The sequence below is a fragment of the Hyperolius riggenbachi genome, chromosome 5 (assembly GCF_040937935.1).
Source record: "Hyperolius riggenbachi isolate aHypRig1 chromosome 5, aHypRig1.pri, whole genome shotgun sequence".
Taxonomy (NCBI): Eukaryota; Metazoa; Chordata; class Amphibia; order Anura; family Hyperoliidae; genus Hyperolius; species Hyperolius riggenbachi.
In genome coordinates this window covers 56,747,440-56,767,457 of record NC_090650.1, presented here as the reverse complement: position 1 = coordinate 56,767,457, position 20,018 = coordinate 56,747,440, and the positions used below count along the sequence as shown (strand labels likewise).

Here is a 20,018-nt window from a genome sequence, read left to right as displayed (position 1 = left end):
CTTAGCTTGAAGCAGGTGGTTTTGGCGCACGGCGCAGTGAAACCAGGTGCCCCATAGAAGCAATGTTATGCTGCGCGGGGCGCGTAAGAGTAATTCGAGACTCTGACAGTATCCGGACCCTAAATTACATCTCCTTCTGGGTTATGACAACTTAGAGGGGGAATAATATTTAACGGCGCCGGGGAGTTTTGCAGCAGCAGGGAGAACCATCATTCGACTTTCCCTGCGACCAACTCACCGGTGACGCGTATGTACGTACGCCCTTAGCTAGCACTTATATATTTCATATGCCATAACTTGTACAGTACATTTATTTATCTGTAAATAAACCTACCCTTTTTATACTTTGTAATGAGTTCAGTCGTCAATAAGTAACAAAAGCTAAAGCACATTCTACAAGTATTTGCTCACATGTATTTTAAATGTTACAATTAGATAGTGGTCCTTTAATAATTCCAGGACACAGAAAGCCACCAGGTAGCAGAGATTTGTCAGCAGACGCAAAGCATTAAATTGCCTGAACCTGGTGAGAAAAGCCTTGAATGTTGGAAAAAAGCAAAAAGAACGGTAGTAGAAAGTACACTTTTTCCATCATCCCTGCAAAATTAATCCAGGGTCTTCATCGTCTGCATTGTGTGCCTTGACAAAGTGTTGTCTCCTGAAGTCTTCATACATTAAAGACTCCTTAAAACACTTTCACTACCTGGAATGTTTCCTGACATCAGCTTTTCCTTGGCAGCTCGCACTCGAAAGCATCTTCTGAAGTGTTGGCCCAGAAGCTGATCCGCTCTTCACGTGCCCAGATATGTGTAATAACATTGTGCAGAGCTCTCGCGGGTTTCCAGTAGATGTCACTGCAAGTCAAGCTCAGCCCTCCTCAACCAGTTCCACTCCCAGATCCCATTTAACATTGTCAGAAATGTTTAGCATTCCTGCAAACATCACAGGAGAAGTTCTGGACCAATCAGCCCCTTCATGACAAACAGGTCTACCGGCGATTTACTGAGGTTATTTATCATGCATTGTGTCTGCAGAACAAATTAACAAACTGAAAGCACGAGAATTATTTTGTGCGCTGGCAAGTGGAATATTAAATGTTTTATAATGACGTTTTATGTTACATTGTTATTTTCCAAGAAGCGCCGTTCGGCTTTCTGTTTGGAGTCGCCACCTAACGCATTTTTGTCTGCAAGAATTATGTCATGTTTCTAGGTGGACTGGGCACGCTGGTGAAAGGCAGATGCCGTACATTTTCCTTGCCAAAACCATCTGGAATACCCAGGCGTAGCTAAAATGTCCAATGGCATTAGCGTAAAATTTCAATTGCTTTTTAAATTACATTTGACGGTCTCATTCAGTTCTTTGGCTCATTTTTTTAAGGGATGGTCTGTCCAGTACTTTTAGTTGAGCTGTATGCAACCAATTGAAGTCAGAAAAGAAGACAAAGAGGTTCTCTAAAGCTAAGTACCCACAGGCAGATCTCAGCCAGATGGATCGATCCTTCTCCGATCCATCTGGCCTAATCTGCAAGCATCATCTGTGGTGTCGGAAATGAACATCGGGTTACGTCTGTTTACACTCTCGCAGCAAAACCTGTAAAAGTCAGTGAGGATCGGAACCATCCTCCATAACTCAATCGGATATGGCAGTTGTTCAAAAACGAACGATCTACGCTGGTGGTATGCGAATTGATGTTAAAAGATGCTCTTCAATATCGTTAAAAAAATTGTATGTCGTGCAAAATCATTCGGAAAAATCACTTAGTTGGTATAGGCCTTAAGAGCAGTATGAGTTAGTAAGTACTGTACATCATGTGTGAGATAAATAATAATTATACCCCCAAAGCGGATCACTGAGGGCTAGTTCACAAATCACAATTGGAGATTCTTCAGCACTTTGCTGATCGCCAGCGATCAGCCCTAATGCTCCATTAGCCACAGGCGCCTACATTTCCTGATTCCGAATAGTTTTATGCAGTGTCTCACTTTACCATTTCAAAACATTGGGAGGAAAGAGAAAAGAGACTTCTTATGCTGGGCATACACGGTACATTTTCACCTGTGTAATCGAGCCGCTGGCTCGATTCCGGCGCGTCCCCGCGGGCGCCCGGAAAGATTCTCGCTTGTCCCCGCGGGCACTTCCTTATCTTCGGTTCGTTTTGTCTTTTGTCCTGCCCCCCGGTATCGAGCGCGGAATCGATCCGGCGGGTCATCGGACAAGTTGGAAATTATCAATCGAGCCATCAGCGGCTCGATTACACGGTACAAAACGTACCGTGTATGCCTAGCATTAGTATTCCCTATAGCCAGGCTGAAACCCAACAATCTATTACATGTAATTGTTTTAATTAGTTCTCGTTGCCATTGTTGTCTGAAAGTGCTGCAGACATGTCCTGTGGAATGCTCTCTGATGACAAACTATAGTACAGCTTGCTGTGACCGCCAGGGAAGCCCTCTGCCTCTGTGTATTTCACGGTATAAAATCATATGTTGTACATTATTACTAGTTACTTTCAGGCTCACTTAGATTGTTGTTTACAAAACTGTATTTTTTACTCTATTTTTTTTTACTTAAAGGATACCCGAGGTGACATGTGACATGATGAGATAGACATGTGCATGTCCAGTTCCTAGCCCACAACTAACTAGGCTGTGTTCCTTTTTTTTCTTTCTCTGCCTGAAAGAGTTAAATATCAGGTATGTAAGTGGCTGACTCAGTCCTGACTCAGACAGGAAGTGACTACAGTGTGACCCTCACTGATAAGAAATTCCAACTATAAAACACTTTCCTATATTTTCCTGAAAAATGGCTTCTGAGAGCAGGAAAGAGATAAAAAAGGGGAATAGTTCATATATTTTTGCTCTGGCATACTTCAATGAATGTGTCATTGAGCAAAAACAATAAAACAGTTACAACTTAAAAAGTAGATTTAAACATAAAATAAAACTGTGGAATATCTTAAAAAGTCATTTTTAGGAGAAGGAAGATAGATACAATCGTTTATTTCATTAGCTTATTTTCACCTTAGGTGTCCTTTAACCACTTGCCGACCGCCCACAGCCCATGGGCGGCGGCAAAGTGGACGCCTAAAGGACCGCAATACGCCTTCAGGCGGCGCGTCCTTTAGGCATGCCGGGGGAGCGATCGCGTCATTGATGACGCGCGCTTCCCCCGGCAACTGGCTCCGCCCACCCGCCGTAACATCCCGCCGGCCATACGGAAGCGCCGGCGGGATGTTAACCCCGCGATCGCCGCTACAAAGTGTATAATACACTTTGTAATGTATACAAAGTGTATTATACAGGCTGCCTCCTGCCCTGGTGATCCCAGTGTCCGAGGGACCACCAGGGCAGGCTGCAGCCACCCTAGTCTGCACCCAAACACACTGATCTGCCCCCCCCGCCCACTGATCGCCCACAGCACCCCTCAGACCCCCCCCTGCCCACCCCCCAGACCCCTGTTTGCACCCAATCACCCCCCTAATAACCCATCAATCACTCCCTGTCACTATCTGTCAACGCTATTTTTTTTTTATCCCCCCCCCTGCCCCCTCCTGATCACCCCCCCCACCCCTCAGATTCTCCCCAGACCCCCCCCCCCCCAGACCCCCCCCCCTGTGTACTGTATGCATCTATCTTCCCTGATAACCTGTCAATCACCCGTCAATCACCCATCAATCACCCATCAATCACCCATCAATCACCCCCTGTCACTGCCACCCAACAATCAGCCCCTAACCTGCCCCTTGCGGGCAATCTGATCACCCACCCACACCAATAGATCGCCCGCAGATCCGACATCAGATCACCTCCCAAATCCATTGTTTACATCTATTCTCTCCTCTAAACACCCACTAATTACCCATCAATCACCCATCAATCACCCCCTATCACCACCTGTCACTTTTACCTATCAGATCAGACCCTAATCTGCCCCTTGCGGGCACCCAATCACCTGCCAACACGCTCAGATTGCCCTCTGACCCCCCCTTATCAATTCGCCAGTGCATTAATTACATGTGTTCTTCCCTGTAATAACCCACTGATCACCTGTCAATCACCTGCCAATCACCTATCACCCATCAATCACCCCCTGTCACCCCCTGTCACTGCCACCCATCAATCAGCCCCTAACCTGCCCCTTGCGGGCAATCTGATCACCCACCCACACCATTAGATCGCCCGCAAACCCGCCGTCAGATTACCTCCCAAATGTATTGTTTACATCTGTTATCTTCTCTAAACACCCACTAATTACCCATCAATCACCCCCTATCACCACCTGTCACTGTTACCTATCAGATCAGACCCTAAGCTGCCCCTTGCGGGCACCCAATCACCCGCCCACACGCTCAGATTGCCCTCAGACCCCCCCCCCCCCCCCCTATCAATTCACCAGTGTATTTTTACACATACCCATGCTGGGTGGGAGAAATTTCTATGTAAATGGTCAATTGTGTGTAAAACAAATCAAACAATTGTCATTTACAGAGATATTTCTCCCACTTAGCATGGGTATGTGTAAAAATACACCCCAAAACACATTATACTACTTCTCCTGAGTACGGCGGTACCACATGTGTGGCACTTTTTTACACCCTAAGTACGCTAAGGGGCCCAAAGTCCAATGAGTACCTTTAGGATTTCACAGGTCATTTTGCGACATTTGGTTTCAAGACTACTCCTCACGGTTTAGGGCCCCTAAAATGCCAGGGCAGTATAGTAACCCCACAAATGACCCCATTCTAGAAAGAAGACACCCAAAGGTATTCCGTTAGGAGTATGGTGAGTTCATAGAAGATTTTATTTTTTGTCAAAAGTTAGCGGAAAATTGATTTTTATTGTTTTTTTCACAAAGTGTCATTTTCCACTAACTTTTGACAAAAAATAAAATCTTCTATGAACTCACCATACTCCTAACGGAATACCTTGGGGTGTCTTCTTTCTAAAATGGGGTCATTTGTGGGGTTCCTATACTGAACTGGCATTTTAGGGGCCCTAAACCGTGAGGAGTAGTCTGGAAATCAAATTTCGCAAAATGACCTGTGAAATCCTAAAGGTACTCATTGGACTTTGGGCCCTTTAGCGCAGTTAGGGTGCAAAAAAGTGCCACACATGTGGTATTGCCATACTCGGGAGAAGTAGTACAATGTGTTTTGGGGTGTATTTTTACACATACCCATGCTGGGTGGGAGAAATACCTCTGTAAATGACAATCTTTTGATTTTTTTACACACAATTGTCCATTTACAGAGTTATTTCTCCCACCCAGCATGGGTATGTGTAAAAATACACCCCAAAACACATTGTACTACTTCTCCCGAGTACGGCGATACCACATGTGTGGCACTTTTTTGCACCCTAACTGCGCTAAAGGGCCCAAAGTCCAATGAGTACCTTTAGGATTTCACAGGTCATTTTGCGGAATTTGATTTCCAGACTACTCCTCACGGTTTAGGGCCCCTAAAATGCCAGGGCAGTATAGGAACCCCACAAATGACCCCATTTTAGAAAGAAGACACCTCAAGGTATTCCGTTAGGAGTATGGTGAGTTCATAGAAGATTTTATTTTTTGTCACAAGTTAGTGGAAAATGACACTTTGTGAAAAAAACAATAAAAATCAATTTTCCGCTAACTTTTGACAAAAAATAAAATCTTCTATGAACTCACCATACTCCTAACGGAATACCTTGGGGTGTCTTCTTTCTAAAATGGGGTCATTTGTGGGGTTCCTATACTGCCCTGGCATTTTAGGGGCCCTAAACCGTGAGGAGTAGTCTGGAAATCAAATTCCGCAAAATGACTTGTGAAATCCTAAAGGTACTCATTGGACTTTGGGCCCTTTAGCGCAGTTAGGGTGCAAAAAAGTGCCACACATGTGGTATCGCCGTACTCGGGAGAAGTAGAACAATGTGTTTTGGGGTGTATTTTTACACATACCCATGCTGGGTGGGAGAAATAACTCTGTAAATGGACAATTGTGTGTAAAAAAAATGAAAAAATTGTCATTTACAGAGATATTTCTCCCACCCAGCATGGGTATGTGTAAAAATACACCCCAAAACACATTCTACTACTTCTCTTGAGTACGGCAATACCACATGTGTGGCACTTTTTTGCAGCCTAACTGCGCTAAGGGGCCCAAAGTCCAATGAGCACCTTTAGGCTTTACAGGGGTGCTTACAAATTAGCACCCCCCAAAATGCGAGGACAGTAAACACACCCCACAAATGACCCCATTTTGGAAAGTAGACACTTCAAGGTATTCAGAGAGGGGCATGGTGAGTCCGTGGCAGATTTCATTTTTTTTTGTCGCAAGTTAGAAGAAATGGATTCTTTTTTTTTTTCTTTTTTTTTGTCACAAAGTGTCATTTTCCGCTTACTTGTGACAAAAAATAATATCTTCTATGAACTCACTATGCCTCTCAGTGAATACTTTGGGATGTCTTCTTTCCAAAATGGGGTCATTTGGGGGGTATTTATACTATCCTGGAATTCTAGCCCCTCATGAAACATGACAGGGGGTCAGAAAAGTCATAGATGCTTGAAAATGGCAAAATTCACTTTTTGCACCATAGTTTGTAAACGCTATAACTTTTACCCAAACCAATAAATATACACTGAATGGTTTTTTTTTAATCAAAAACATGTTTGTCCACATTTTTCGCGCTGCATGTATACAGAAATTTTACTTTATTTGAAAATTGTCAGCACAGAAAGTTAAAAAAAACATTTTTTTGCCAAAATTCATGTCTTTTTTGATGAATATAATAAAAAGTAAAAATCGCAGGAGCAATCAAATAGCACCAAAAGAAAGCTTTATTAGTGACAAGAAAAGGAGCCAAAATTCATTTAGGTGGTAGGTTGTATGAGCGAGCAATAAACCGTGAAAGCTGCAGTGGTCTGAATGGAAAAAAAGTGGCCGGTCCTTAAGGGGTAGAAAGACTGTGGTCCTCAAGTGGTTAAAGAGTAACTGTCAGTCTGCAAAGCTAATTTAAACCTCTATTCTCCTGTGTTAAACAGTTTAGAAGGAAGCCAAAAAGGCAATACTGAAGTTAAAAATCTCTCTTACTGTGATGTGTGCTGAACAGCAAGGCTGTTATTCCAAAGCTCCTAAGGAGGCCGGCAGGATGCACAACAGATACTGCAAAGCATTCTGGGGCTGCTTCTTCTTCCCAGTGCACTACCTTGGGTCATCCCCTTCATTTCCCTATCACGCCCTAAGGCTGCTTTCACAGTGAGAAGTTACAGGCTCATGTTACAGCAGCTTCTAACAGCAGCCTAAACTCACAGCACTGAAAAATCACAGGGCACATGTTCCGTTAGAGTATACTGCATGAGTCCGCTATTTTTACTAGCCACATGGCTAATTAATATTCACTGCACAGTAGTGTTTTCCATTAGGATCTTTTTTGTGAGTCCAATCATCAGGAAGCAGGGAGAATATGACATCACAATTGGCTTCATATGAGACAGACAAACATGGAACCTGCCATGAGCTGTCAGGAGCATCATTCTCTGCATATACTATATAAAAATTCTGTGAAATCCAAACGTGGACAGTGAAGTGCATATGTAATGTAAGTAGAGCCAATATTTAGCTACTGATATATGTGTTTTTTTTCTCTGAGACCCTATACCTAACAGCTCCTCTTTAAAGGAAACCTGGAGGGGGAAAATGGCCCAATTTGGGTACTTACCTAGGGAGAGGGAAGCTTCTGGTTCCTTCAGAGGCTTCCCCCGTCCTCTGCCAATGGCCCGTTCCAGCGCTGTCTCCTTGTGAAAACCGTCAATAAGGGTTTGTCAACAGTTTGCACCTGCGCGGTAGCACGGACCGGCTCGGGCCTCACCAATACAGAGCTGCATTGGTGAGCCGGTGGGAGATGGGGCTTCTCTCTCCCATGGTAAGTATATATATTTTTTTTTTATTTCATATGCTCACAGGTTTCAGTTTAAAGCAGACCTGCAATACGCCTTCCTCTGCTCGATTTTATCTTTACCATTCTACAGTACATACCTAAATAACATTGTTTTACTGTTGCACAGCAACAGCAGTATTAAGAGCAACAAAAAGCTTATTCCAGCTCTCACCCAACAAAAGTGGACATGCATCCCTGGAGTCCCTAACAAAGTAATTCTACTTCAGTTCCTGTCATCTGCTGCCAATGAGAATTGTGAGTTCACAATTTTTCATACATTTCAGCACAGGTTTTCATACATTTACCCTCCCCTACTACCTCCATCTGGGCCCTGGGGAGGGGAGGAGCTCCTTTCTCTTGACATGGGCAAGCATGTCTTGCTATGGTGAGAGGAGATCTGCACCACCTTCTCCACAAAGCCCCCATGTCATGATCATGTGGAGTGGTATTGTTCAGGGGGTGGAGACCCACGCTGGCCAGTTTAGCCGTTTGGACAACACCAGCCTGTGCAATTAAGAATGGTATAAAATATGTCTAGGATGGGGGAGGGGGGGTGCTGATTTGCTTTATAAACATTAAGAACAACAGCTGAATCAGATACAGAGATATTAATGAAGTCAACAGCAATAGAAGTCAACCCTGAATACGTTAAAAATCATCCTAATGAACACACTCAAGTCAAATACATAATGCACCAGACAAATTAGTACTTGTCCTGGCATTGGAAGCGTTACATTTCTAACTGAATCAGCCACTGAAGTGTGAGTGCGATGTATGTGGATAATTTTATTCACAGCAGGCTTGATTTTCTCGTGAAGGAACTGGTCCCCTTGGTCTGACAGAATGTATCACCATGTGGCCATAACTCAAGAACGATACGCTGAATTCAGAAGAGGTGTGTAGCCACACTAAAGGTAACAGACGTTAAACCTTTGACAGCCAAAAAAATCACCTGAAATCATTTTGGCAGTCAATCTGATGTAAAGGAATCTGAGTCCACCACAATATGGACAACAAGCCAATTGCTTGGTCTCAGGAGTGTCGTTGGGGTGGAGGGGAAACTCCTCCATCACCATTTTCCTTCCCCCGTAGGACAGTACATGCCACTCAGCCAAGCCAAACTTATATAAACTGTCACAGAGCTGCCATCACTGTCGTCCCAAACTGTCAGAGTGTTCGTTTCGGTTGGCTAAAGTATAACGTTTATACAAGGCTCAAGTTAAAGCCCCTTGGATAAAAAAAGACCTCTATTCACCATGTGTGAAACATGACAGTCACTCTTTAATTTGTGAAAAGTTAATACTGGTTAAAGCCCCTGTCTAGCCAAAAATTGTAATACATTGCCAGCTCATATCCCCTCCAACTAGTCCTGCAACATAATGATATAAAAAATAGCTAATAAACAATTTTAATTAGAACAGCGCAACATGATCACTACCCTACCTTGTAATGCCACTCCCCCATCTGGTGCTGAGCTGCTTAGCAGTCCTCGCAATCAGGACAACCAGGAAGTAGGTGTGGAGGAGCTGCCACTTAATCCACCTCTTGTAGGGATTAAAGTGGACCTGCCTACAAAGCTACCTATGCTAAGCATGGAGGTATGGTCAAGACAAATAAAATTTATATCACGCTTTTCTCCTGGCGGACTCAAAGCGCCAGAGCTGCAGCCACTAGGGCGTGCTCTATAGGCAGTAGCAGTGTTAAGGAGACTTGCCAAAGATCTCCTACCGAATAGGTGCTGGCTTACTGAACAGGCAGTGCCGAGATTCGAACCCTGGTCTCCTCTGTCAGAGGCAGAGCCCTTAACCATTACACCGTCCAGAGAGCCGTCATTCAGCTGGTCCTTCGCCCAACTCACTGGTGACGCGTTCATACGTATGCCAGCTTTTGGCATGTAGCCCCGCCCCCTTGCAGAAAAGGGCTTCCCTACTTTTGCCTTCTTTCCTGCAAGGGGACGGGGCTACACACAGGAAGCTGGTAAACACATAGGAGGGAAAACTGCAGAAAGCATTCTGTTTGAAAATGTTACTTTAGTCAAGTCATATTTTTCAAGGAGTTATTATGGAGACCAGGGGGAACGAGGAGAAGAATGGGCAATGCACAGAGGGATGTGGATCCACCATAAATATACCAGAGTGTTTACCTTAGGTAGCTTTTCCTCGGGACAGGTGTCCTTTAAAGTGGACCTGGACTCTTGCACAGGACAGAAGGAAAACAGAGAGAAATGCACCCTGTATGTATTTAGAGAGTCAAGCCTGTCTAATTACCCCCTCATCTGTGACTAGGTGTAATTTGATCTCTCAGCTGAGCTGTGTCAGCTGGCTGCTACGCAGAGCAGCTAGTTGGTAAACACAGGATGTTAACCCCATGGGCTTGATTCACTAAAGCGTGCTAACAGTTAGCACGCTGGTGAAAAGCCCATTATCACGCCTAAACTCAGTTTAGGCGTGATAAAATAAACTCGCGCGCAAACTTGCAGCGTGAGCGCGGTGCGCACGCAGCGCCCAATAACCACTTAACGACCGCCTAACGCCGATAGGCGTCGGCAGGTCGAAGTGGTGTTTCCATGGGGTTCCATGTCAGTTCACGGAGGGTGTCTCCGTGAACAGTCTGCGAGCCGCCGATCGCGGCTCGCAGGCTAAATGTAAGCACGCGGGGAAGAAATCCCCACTGTTTACATCATACGGTGCTGCTGCGCAGCAGCGCCGTAAAGGAGATCGGCGATCCCCGGCCTCTGATTGGCTGGGGATCGCCGCCGTCTGATAGGCTAAAGCCTATTGGAGGTGGTACAGGACAGATCGCCATCCTGTGCCGCCCAGATCCGGAGGGAGAGGGAGGTAAGGGGAGGGAGCGCGGAATATCGCTGCGGAGGGGGGCTTTGAGGAGCCCCCCGCTCGGCCACACAGAGCGGCGGCGATCAGACCCCCCCAGCAGGATATCCCCCTAGTGGGGGAAAAAGGGGGGAAGTCTGATCGCCCTGCCTCATTCACGATCTGTGCTGCGGGCTGGAGAGCCCACGCAGCACAGATCACACAGAAATCCCCTGGTCCTTAAGTGGTTAAACCCTATGCGACGTTGCGCGCGCACCGGACAGTCTATGCCTCAAAACGGTGCTAACCTACTTAGTGCAATGGTTATCACGCCCAAAAGTCTTTAGGCGTGCTAAGTAGGTTAGCACTGTTTTGTGAATCAAGCCCTATGTCTGCTTCCATGAAAGCAGGAAGTAGACACACTGCAGATTTATTGCAGGATTTATATCAGCGTAACAAAGAAATGTTTTTATTTAAAGGTTATTATGCTGTTACTTATCTTTTAGAGAAGAGAGGACGTTCTGAGTTCAGGTCCACTTTAACTTGCTCTGATCTTCAAAATAACAAAGCAGAAAAAAACTGAGATTTTCATTATGGCCAGAACAGTTCTGAGCACTCCTCAGGCCAATAAGGGGGAGGAGCATCTTTGTTTGGGGCCCTGTGTTCTCCCTGGCTCAGGAGCAGTTGCACCCACTGCGCCCCTGGCGTCATTCATTGAGTTCAGTAGGTGGATAAATGATCAATAAGTCTACTTCATAGAATCCCGGCATGTGTTATTACAACCAAATAGGTCACTTCCTTGAAAGGGCGAATGGTAATTCCATTTGATGAGCAGACACTAAAAAATGCTTTTGTATTATTTGATCTATTTGCTCCTTTGACAGGCATTCCAAACCCACAAACTCTGCTTTTCAACAGAGTTATACAGATTACACAGATTTTACAACCGATCGTGTTCCTCCGCTCAGAAAAGTTTCTGTTCAGCCATTAATCAAAATTTAAATGGCAGGAAATATGTCTAAAGCCAATCCCGCCATATGTTAAGCCAGACTGCACTGCTGTAGGGCAGATTAAAGCCTTGCTTCGGCAAACGGCTAAATACACAGATGAAATACAGCCTAAGAGAAAGGTCTGACCTGCCAAATGATTTTTAACTCTGACCAATCCCGTGATTCAGACAGCACAGCCCTGCAGCTCAGGCAGCATATTACTCAATGCTCTCCACTGTAGGTAAACAGCACAGTCTGAACAAAGCTCCTCCCCCATCCTACTGATTGGCCACTGAAAAGAAGCAGCAAATTAGTCATCAAGATGATCGCTTGCTCCCTGCTGGGCCTGGGCACCATGTTCTGTTCTATAATAGTGAGGGAAACAAATAGGCGGCAGATCAAATCAGACCGGCAAGCATCTAATATAGAGCGCGTCCTAGTGGCTGCAGCTCTGGCGCTTTGAGTCCGCCAGGAGAAAAGCGCAATATAAATGATATTTGTCTTTGTCTTTGTCTAATAGGCGGATGGTTGGTTGCTGATCAGCTAGCTACTCTACAGGGAATAATGGATGTAGCCAATCATTTATGTGTAGAAGATCAGCTACAAATAGTAGTTAGTGTTAGCTATTACAAGGGGGAGGTTAGTGTTAGGCACGGGGGTGGGTTAGCGTTAGGCACTAGCTTTGGGGGAGGTTAGTCTTAGGTACTAGGAGGGGGTGTTAGTGTTAGGCAATAGACAAGGGGGTCAGCGCTGCGTAATATGTTGGCGCTTTATAAATACAACAAATAAATAAATAAGGGGGTTAGCGTTAAGCACTAGGATCTGCATTTTGCAGTTTGTTGTTCATTTTTGAAAAAAAACGCTTGTATTGACTTGCATTCAAATCACATTAAAATTGTGGAAAAATAGCGTAATTGCGTTTTGTTCTGTTTTTGTAAATCACGATCGCTGCAATTTTGCCACGCTTTTACTGAAATGTTAATGCAAGTCAATGGAAACGTTTTTTTTTTAAACAAAAATGACCCAGAAAATACCCTCTGGTGTGCTAGGGCCCTTACACAGTGGCGTCGCTACATATACTCAATAAGAGGTATCAGTGGACTAGCAATTGCCTACTGATTTACCAACATGGTCCACTGCTGGTGAAGAACTCTGGTACACTCCCCTGAAATGATCACAAATGTACACTGACAGCACTGTACAATGCAATAGGGGCACTGGCTCACACTTCAACCCTCCCCCTCCCAGTGTCCCGTTAGGTTGTCCCAGCGTGCTGCATGGAGCTTCCAGCTTCTCCTCCCCCTTCCCTCTCCACAGGACAGTACATTCCGCTCATCTGAGCAAACCATGAACTGTCATTCTGATAAACAACTATCATCTGAGTATGGAGCTTATTTTGCACTTTTGTTAGAAAACAAGCCAAGTACACACTTCAAATTACTGAGGTCTGGCAGTGATTAGGACAAGATACCTCGGGGTAATAGTTCATGTCCGAGGTTGCACTGTCACTATGGTGAAGAGGAACGATGTGTGGCGAATGATGACAGAGGCAGAGTAAAGGAGAGAACAGTGGCGTTGAGCTGCTCTCTGGGAAGATGATCGAACATGCTGCATCTGTCCCCAAAGTATCAGGACCACCATACACACAGTAGATTCTCACCCAAAGCGGTCTTTAGCAGCCGCCTTGGCTGAGGTTTCCTCTAAAAAGTGTACTGACCTTTACAGACAAGTCCTAGATGGGAAAACCAACTGCAATTGACTTTTAAATATGTGTACATGTTTTTAGTATTCTTTTAGTTCTCCTTAGCCAGCATTCTGATAAGTGCTATCTGTGCTAGCTTCAAGATCCTATGTGTGGCCTACAAACCTTTACACAAGTGCTGCCCGACCTACATCTCTGACCTGGTCAGCAGATACACACCTGGCCACCCTCTTCGCTCCTCCAACGACCTTCTCCTAACTACCCCACGCATCTCGCACTTCCATGTGCGACTACAGGACTTCACTAGAGCCACCCCCATCATGTGGAACTCTGACCCACTGCCCATCTCGCTTGCCTCCTCTATCAACACTTTCAAACAAGTCCAGAAAACTCTTCTCTTCAATAAGTCCTACTCTACCTTACCGATGCCTTCACTCTCTCTGCTGACAACCTCTCGGTGCAGCCTTCCTCCTATCATGTGACCACTGCCTTCCTTTAGATTGTAAGCCTTTGGCAGGGTCTTCCCTCCTTGTGTATCCTACTTGATTGTGCACTCTGACATAAGAAAAGTACTAACTTATATTATTGGAACTAATTCTCAAGTGTATGATCTGGCATTGTGTGTCTTACTGCTTATTACCTATATTGGGTTGCCCATCACCTCTATTATCATTGTCTGTAACCTTATTTATTGTCCAGCATATGTTGGCACAATATAAATCCAATAAATCATATTGATGATTATAATATTATGAATGAGCCAGTAAAACGACTATGAGCAGATAAACAGATTGCTTGAATAAAAGCTCCTCAAATAATACAGTTATGTCTAGAAAGTTGTTCCACTTTAGGACAAAAACCTATATAAAACACTTAATCACCACACAAGTTGTTCTGTAACTGAATGCCATTAAATATTATCTTTCAACTTCAGTCTGTAATACAAAAACAGTTTTTAGGAACTTGCTGGAAACCATAGCAACAGTATATGACTTGCTGTAAAATACACCAACAAATCTTCTCTGTCTAATGTCATTCATAAGTCTGCACAAAGCAGGATGTACAACTTGCTGCATTTTTTCACCACCATCGGGGTTATCAAAATGACACGTTAGCACCTCAAGCTTATAAAAAACTGTGGCTGAGCATATATGAACTACTGTAGTAAATAGGAAACAAAGTACAAAAGGTCTTACCCAGGGCGGCGATGCCGGATGCTGGCGTTGTCCTTCATGGAGACGCTGTCTTGCAAGCTTACGTCATGGTTGGTGCTCTCTATTACTCCAACGTATGGCCGGACTACTCGTTCCCGATCACTGGTGGCATCCTCAAACAAGACTTGACCACTGAGCTTACTGAACATTATGGTGTTCATGGTAGAACAGTGCGAAGATTCTCTCCTGAGTCCAGAAAACAATGATAAGGTCCTACGATGAAGAAGAATCAGTCCCTGCAGAGAAAGAGAGAAGGACTTCATTACCTGGTTCACCTACTCATGGGAATCTATTGGGCTTTTATTATATTTTTATGATGATACATATATACATATATGCAACCTTAGGCTCATTAGAATGATAGGCTCTAAAAGCATAGTCGCCTCTTAGGAGGCCTTCTTAGCCACCCCCTGCATCCTCTGCACATTGGGCCATCCTGCCACCAATCGCTGTCACGGTCCGCTACTGTGCACAGACAGGTACGGCCAGTGATCCACTGCTAGGGGCAGCTGGCTGCTCATGTGCACAACAGTGAAAGGATCCTGAATGCAGAATGGCGAGGGAATCCTAAAAAGGATCCTGAGGCTTCCCTTACTGCAGCTAGGCATCTCTTTCTGTACTCAAACTTCATCTCTGGTACACTTTAAATAAAATGCCTTTTAAGGCTCGGGCAAACAAGAGCATACTCAGCATCATTTTTACAGTACAGTGCTATTTCATCTACTTTTTGATACTTTTTCAATAGAGTGCTTAAAAGTTATTTTAAACATGGTGAAAAAATATCTTGTGGGAGAAAAAAGACAATTGAATTAGGGCCCAAGTGTCTACATAAGGAGGCGTCTCTGTAGTTCACAGAAAGTAGGTGTGACCAACAGTAAGACCTCAGTTCTGCTAACAGGAAAGTTACAGGGTGGAAAGGTCTGAAGTCTGTATGAATAGGTGCGCAGATGAAAGCAAGCACAGTTACAGAAAGAACTTTTACATTTGAGAAGTTCCGATCCAAAACATACAAACAAATCATACATATAACTGGCATTAATAGTTAAAGAGACACTGAAGCGGAAAAAAAAATTATGCTATAATGATTTGTATGTGTAGTACAGCTAAGACATAAAACATTAGGAGCAGAGACATAAGTCTAATATTGTTCCCAGTACAGGAGGAGTTAAGAAACTCCAGTTGTTATCTATGCAAAAGAGCCATTGAGCTCCACAACTTTCAAAGTCCCAGAGAGCTCTGTCTTCTGAAGCTTATTATCTCAACTGTCAGTCACTGTATTGTTTTTTTTTCCTGCTGGAGTGCCTTCTTCTACATATTGGATAGTTCAAAAGTTCACTAGCCTGCTCTGTAAGATCATTTAGAATGCTGAGTAGTGTGTAAACTGCAAATATTACAGAATGATGTTATAAAATGTTATTTAAAAAAAAAAAACTATATAACTGAAAAAAAAAATGAGAATATTTTCTTTGCTACTAATGTTCTAATAATTATCCATACTACACAACCAATTCATTATGTCATTTTTTTTTTTTTTTTGCTTCAGTGTGTCTTTAACACGACTGCTTCCAGAACTTGCATTGTTTGATTTGCAGTTACAGGACAACTGAAGTGAGTGGGATATGGAGGCTGCCATGTTTATTTCCTTTTAAACAATACCAGTTTCCTGGCTATCCTGCTGATCATGTGCTTCTAATACTTTTAGCCACAGACTCTGAACAAGCATGCAGCAGATCAGGTGTTTCTGACATTATTGTCAGATCTGACGAGATTGGCTGCATGCTTGTTTCTGGTGCGGTTCAGACACTACAGCAGCCAAATAGACAAGTAGGACTGCCAGGCAACTGGTATTGTTTTAAATGAAATAAATATGGTAGCCTCCATATACCCCTCACTACAGTTGTCCTTTAAGTCAGTGTTCCCCAACCCCGCCCTTAAGGCCCACCAACAGTGCATGTTTTGTGGAAATCCACAGAGGTAGTTAACCAGCTCTGCTGTGACACTAATTACCTCACCTGTGATTGTGTGTGGTTTTCTGTAAAACCTGTACTGTTGGTGGGCCTTGAGGACAGGGTTGGGGAACTCTGCTTAAGGGCCCTTTCCCACTAGCGCGTTTGCACTAGCTGAATCGCAAACCGTTAGTGATTTCACAATCGCTAGGGTTTGCTAAATAAAATAGGAATCGCGGTAAGTTATTTCCACTACCGCGATTCGTTTTTGCCTCAAACGCGATTGTGCCGCGGAGCGATATTTGCCGCGATTTGGCTATGCACTACAGCATAGCAAAATCGTCAACGCAATAGCCGGAACTCCTGCACTTTGCTATTCAGCAATCGCTAGCGGTCAGCGTGAACGCTAGCGACTGCTAGTGGAAAAGGGCCCTTAGTAACACTTTAATCTGATTCAAAACTGGATCTCCACATCTGAGCAGGGTAAAAAGTTTCCACCCAATCTCAAATGACATGAATATGTTTCTATGTCATCCATGTTCCCATTCCTAATCTCTGCTATAGTGTTAGCTCCATGTCCCATCATCCCATCAGAAACTCAAGTGTTATTAAATGGGAAGCAGATTCATCCACATCCAAATATCTTAGGACTGAGAGCAGTTTTAGAGTAATGAAGTGTTCGTTTAGCAACATGACAGTGGAACCAGCACACAAACTCCCAATACACCATTGGTATCTGAACCTTAGCAGAATCAGAATCGGTTTTATTCGCCATACCCAGAACTCGTTTTGGAACATACAGAGAACAAACAAGGCTTCAATTAGGAAGCAAGAAAAAACTTAATAACAGCAAAATAGCGATCCATCGAAACCAAAGAACAGTGCATCAACAACAGGAAACATTGAGCAATGGCAGCCTGAAGGGGAAAAGGAGGGGGGATGATTATGTGGGGTGGGGGGTGCGTGGAGTGAGTTCAGGAGTTTGACAGCAGAAGGAAAGGCAGCGGAGGGTACACCTGATGAAGGGGATCACCCTGAAACATGTCGTGTAACTGCTAAATGATTCAATAAAATGCAAGTTTTAAAAGTCATTTGAGTGCATTCTCCTTATTTATGAGGAGCAGAGGTAAAGAATGTGTTCCTGTGCCTTGAGGTCCTGGTGGAGATGGCCCGGAACCTCTGACCTTATGGAGGCCAACTGAAGAAACTGTTGTAGGTGGGTGGCCAGGGTTGGTGGGATGGTTAGCTATCCTCATTGCCCTGAACCCCTGTCTGGAGTTTTGGATGTGGTCAAGTTGGGGAAGGATGACAGCTTTGGTGTAAGAACAAAAATAAGGTAGAAGCTCTGAGCAAACAAGGTGGAAGCTGTCTGCTTTATTACTCTATCTTCTCCTCTGGAAGCCTGCACCTATGTGAGGACGTGCTCAGTCTCTCCACCGGACAGTGGATGGAACTATGTATTCCAAAGTGTATGATCCTACTGTCCTAAGGATTATGCTGCCCTCATGTGCAGTATGATCCTGTGCTGCCACATTCACTATCAAATTATTCTGCTTATATTAGAGGCCCAATATCCCCACAGCCATACCCCCTACACACATCACATTTCAGGTAGTACCACTGGTTCCCGATATAGGGTATTCAACCCTATCTGTAAACCTGTTGAGGGGGGGGGGGGGGGCAGTTTGGCACAGATGTAGCTCGGGGGGGGGGGGGAGGGGGCTCCCTACCCTCACCCTCCCTACCCTCACAATTTGGTGTGTAGGAGGCACAGCTCGGTGACATAGGGCAGCATTAGGGTAGCACGATGAGACATTGCACCGTCACCAGCTATAATCAATCAATTTTCGGCTGTGTGCCGCATCTTGAATAAGGAAAAGCTCTGACTTAAACGCTGTGGTGCTATGCTGTCTTGTTAAGCTCTATAATATTTTATTACTTTGCTTTACTTTATAGTAATGGCTCCTTTATGAGGGTTTGAATAAAGAACTGATTGATTGTGATGGTCTAATTTGGAGTTCTTACTTTATAACTCCTGGCACTCTTAAGGTGCCCAGTGTGATTTTTTAATGAACAATTCTATCGAAACCAGTTGCGATAGTATCTATAAAAAAAATCGGCCAATACAAAAGAATTAAACTTTTTCTTTAGCTTTAAACGTAACAATTTCTTAAAGCACTATTTTGGCTCTGATGCTCAGTCTCGTAACAATCAAATGCCGGGGTCTAATTAAGGCTCTGTAGCTTGAAGTCCGCAACAATAAAGAAGCACACCACTGGCTAAACTTGTTTCGGCCTGCTTTGTGCTTCTTTCCTATTGCAGACTTCAAGTTGTAGATGTATGCAGGAATGGCGTAGCTGCTTGGAAAGTAAGCACCGGTAACCTGCTCTGGTACAGAGTGAAGTTTTATTAGGCAACTGCATGGATCAATTTGTATTCAGTTTGTATATAAGGTCCTGTAACCAGTAATTGAGATCCTGCCCCCAATTTAACACCTGTAAATGAAGACAATGGAAGGTGAGTGCAGGCTAGTGAGAGCAGTCAGGTTAGATGATAGATCAGGAGGGTAAAGGTAGCCATACACTGGTCGATTTGCCATCAGATTCGACCAACAGATAGATCCCTCTCTGATCGAATCTGATCAGAGAGGGATCGTATGGCTGCCTTTACTGCAAACAGATTGTGAATCGATTTCAGCCTGAAACCGTTCACAATCTGTGGTGGTGGTGGTGCTGCCGCCACTCCCCCCCCCCCCCTGCATACATCACCTGCTCCGACTGCGCAATTCCCCAGGTCTCCGCTGTCTTCTTCTCCGCTCTGGTCTGGTCTCCGGCATGCTTCACTTCTTCCTGTCTGGGGGAAGTTTAAACAGTAGAGCGCCCTCTACTGTTTAAACTACCTGCCGGGACAGGAAGTTCAGTGAAGCCAGCCGGATACCAGACCAGAACGGAGAAGAAGACAGCAGAGACCGGGGGAGTCGCGCCGGCGGAGCAGGTAATGTATTGCAGCTGTATTGCGTCGGGCACTCGAACGCCGCTAGCGACTCGCTCCCTACCCGCGGGCGATTGACGGTAATTTCCCGCACGCAGCGATCGACGGGATCGGACGAAATAGATCGAAATTTAGCGTGAACGATGTGACAGCAGATTCGATCCCAGTGATCGAATCTGCTGTCGATCGGCAGGGAATCGGCCTAGTGTATGTTCAGCTTAAGTCTCGTACACACATGAGAATTGATCGATCCCCCGATATCTTAAAGAGTAACTGTAACCAAGGATTGAACTTCATCCCAATCAGTGGCTGGTACACCTTGGTCCTGACATCACACTGTGGGAGCCTTGTTGCATTGTGGGAAATAACAGCTGTCTCTAACTACCTAGCAACCAGTATCCCTGTGCATATATATATATATATATATATATACAACCTTTTAACCTA

General features: G+C 44.5%; 1 protein-coding gene across 3 annotated transcripts in view; it reads right to left on the bottom strand.

Moving 5' to 3' along the window:
• The window catches only part of MKX (mohawk homeobox), a 164,943-nt gene that overhangs the window by 121,418 nt on the left and 23,507 nt on the right, over positions 1-20,018 (bottom strand). For all 3 annotated transcript variants that reach the window (XM_068235728.1, XM_068235729.1, XM_068235730.1), the window contains exon 2: positions 14,617-14,870. In XM_068235728.1, the coding sequence (XP_068091829.1) occupies positions 14,617-14,795 (179 nt within the window). In that variant the 5' untranslated portion in view covers positions 14,796-14,870. The remainder of the gene's footprint in view (positions 1-14,616; positions 14,871-20,018) is intronic.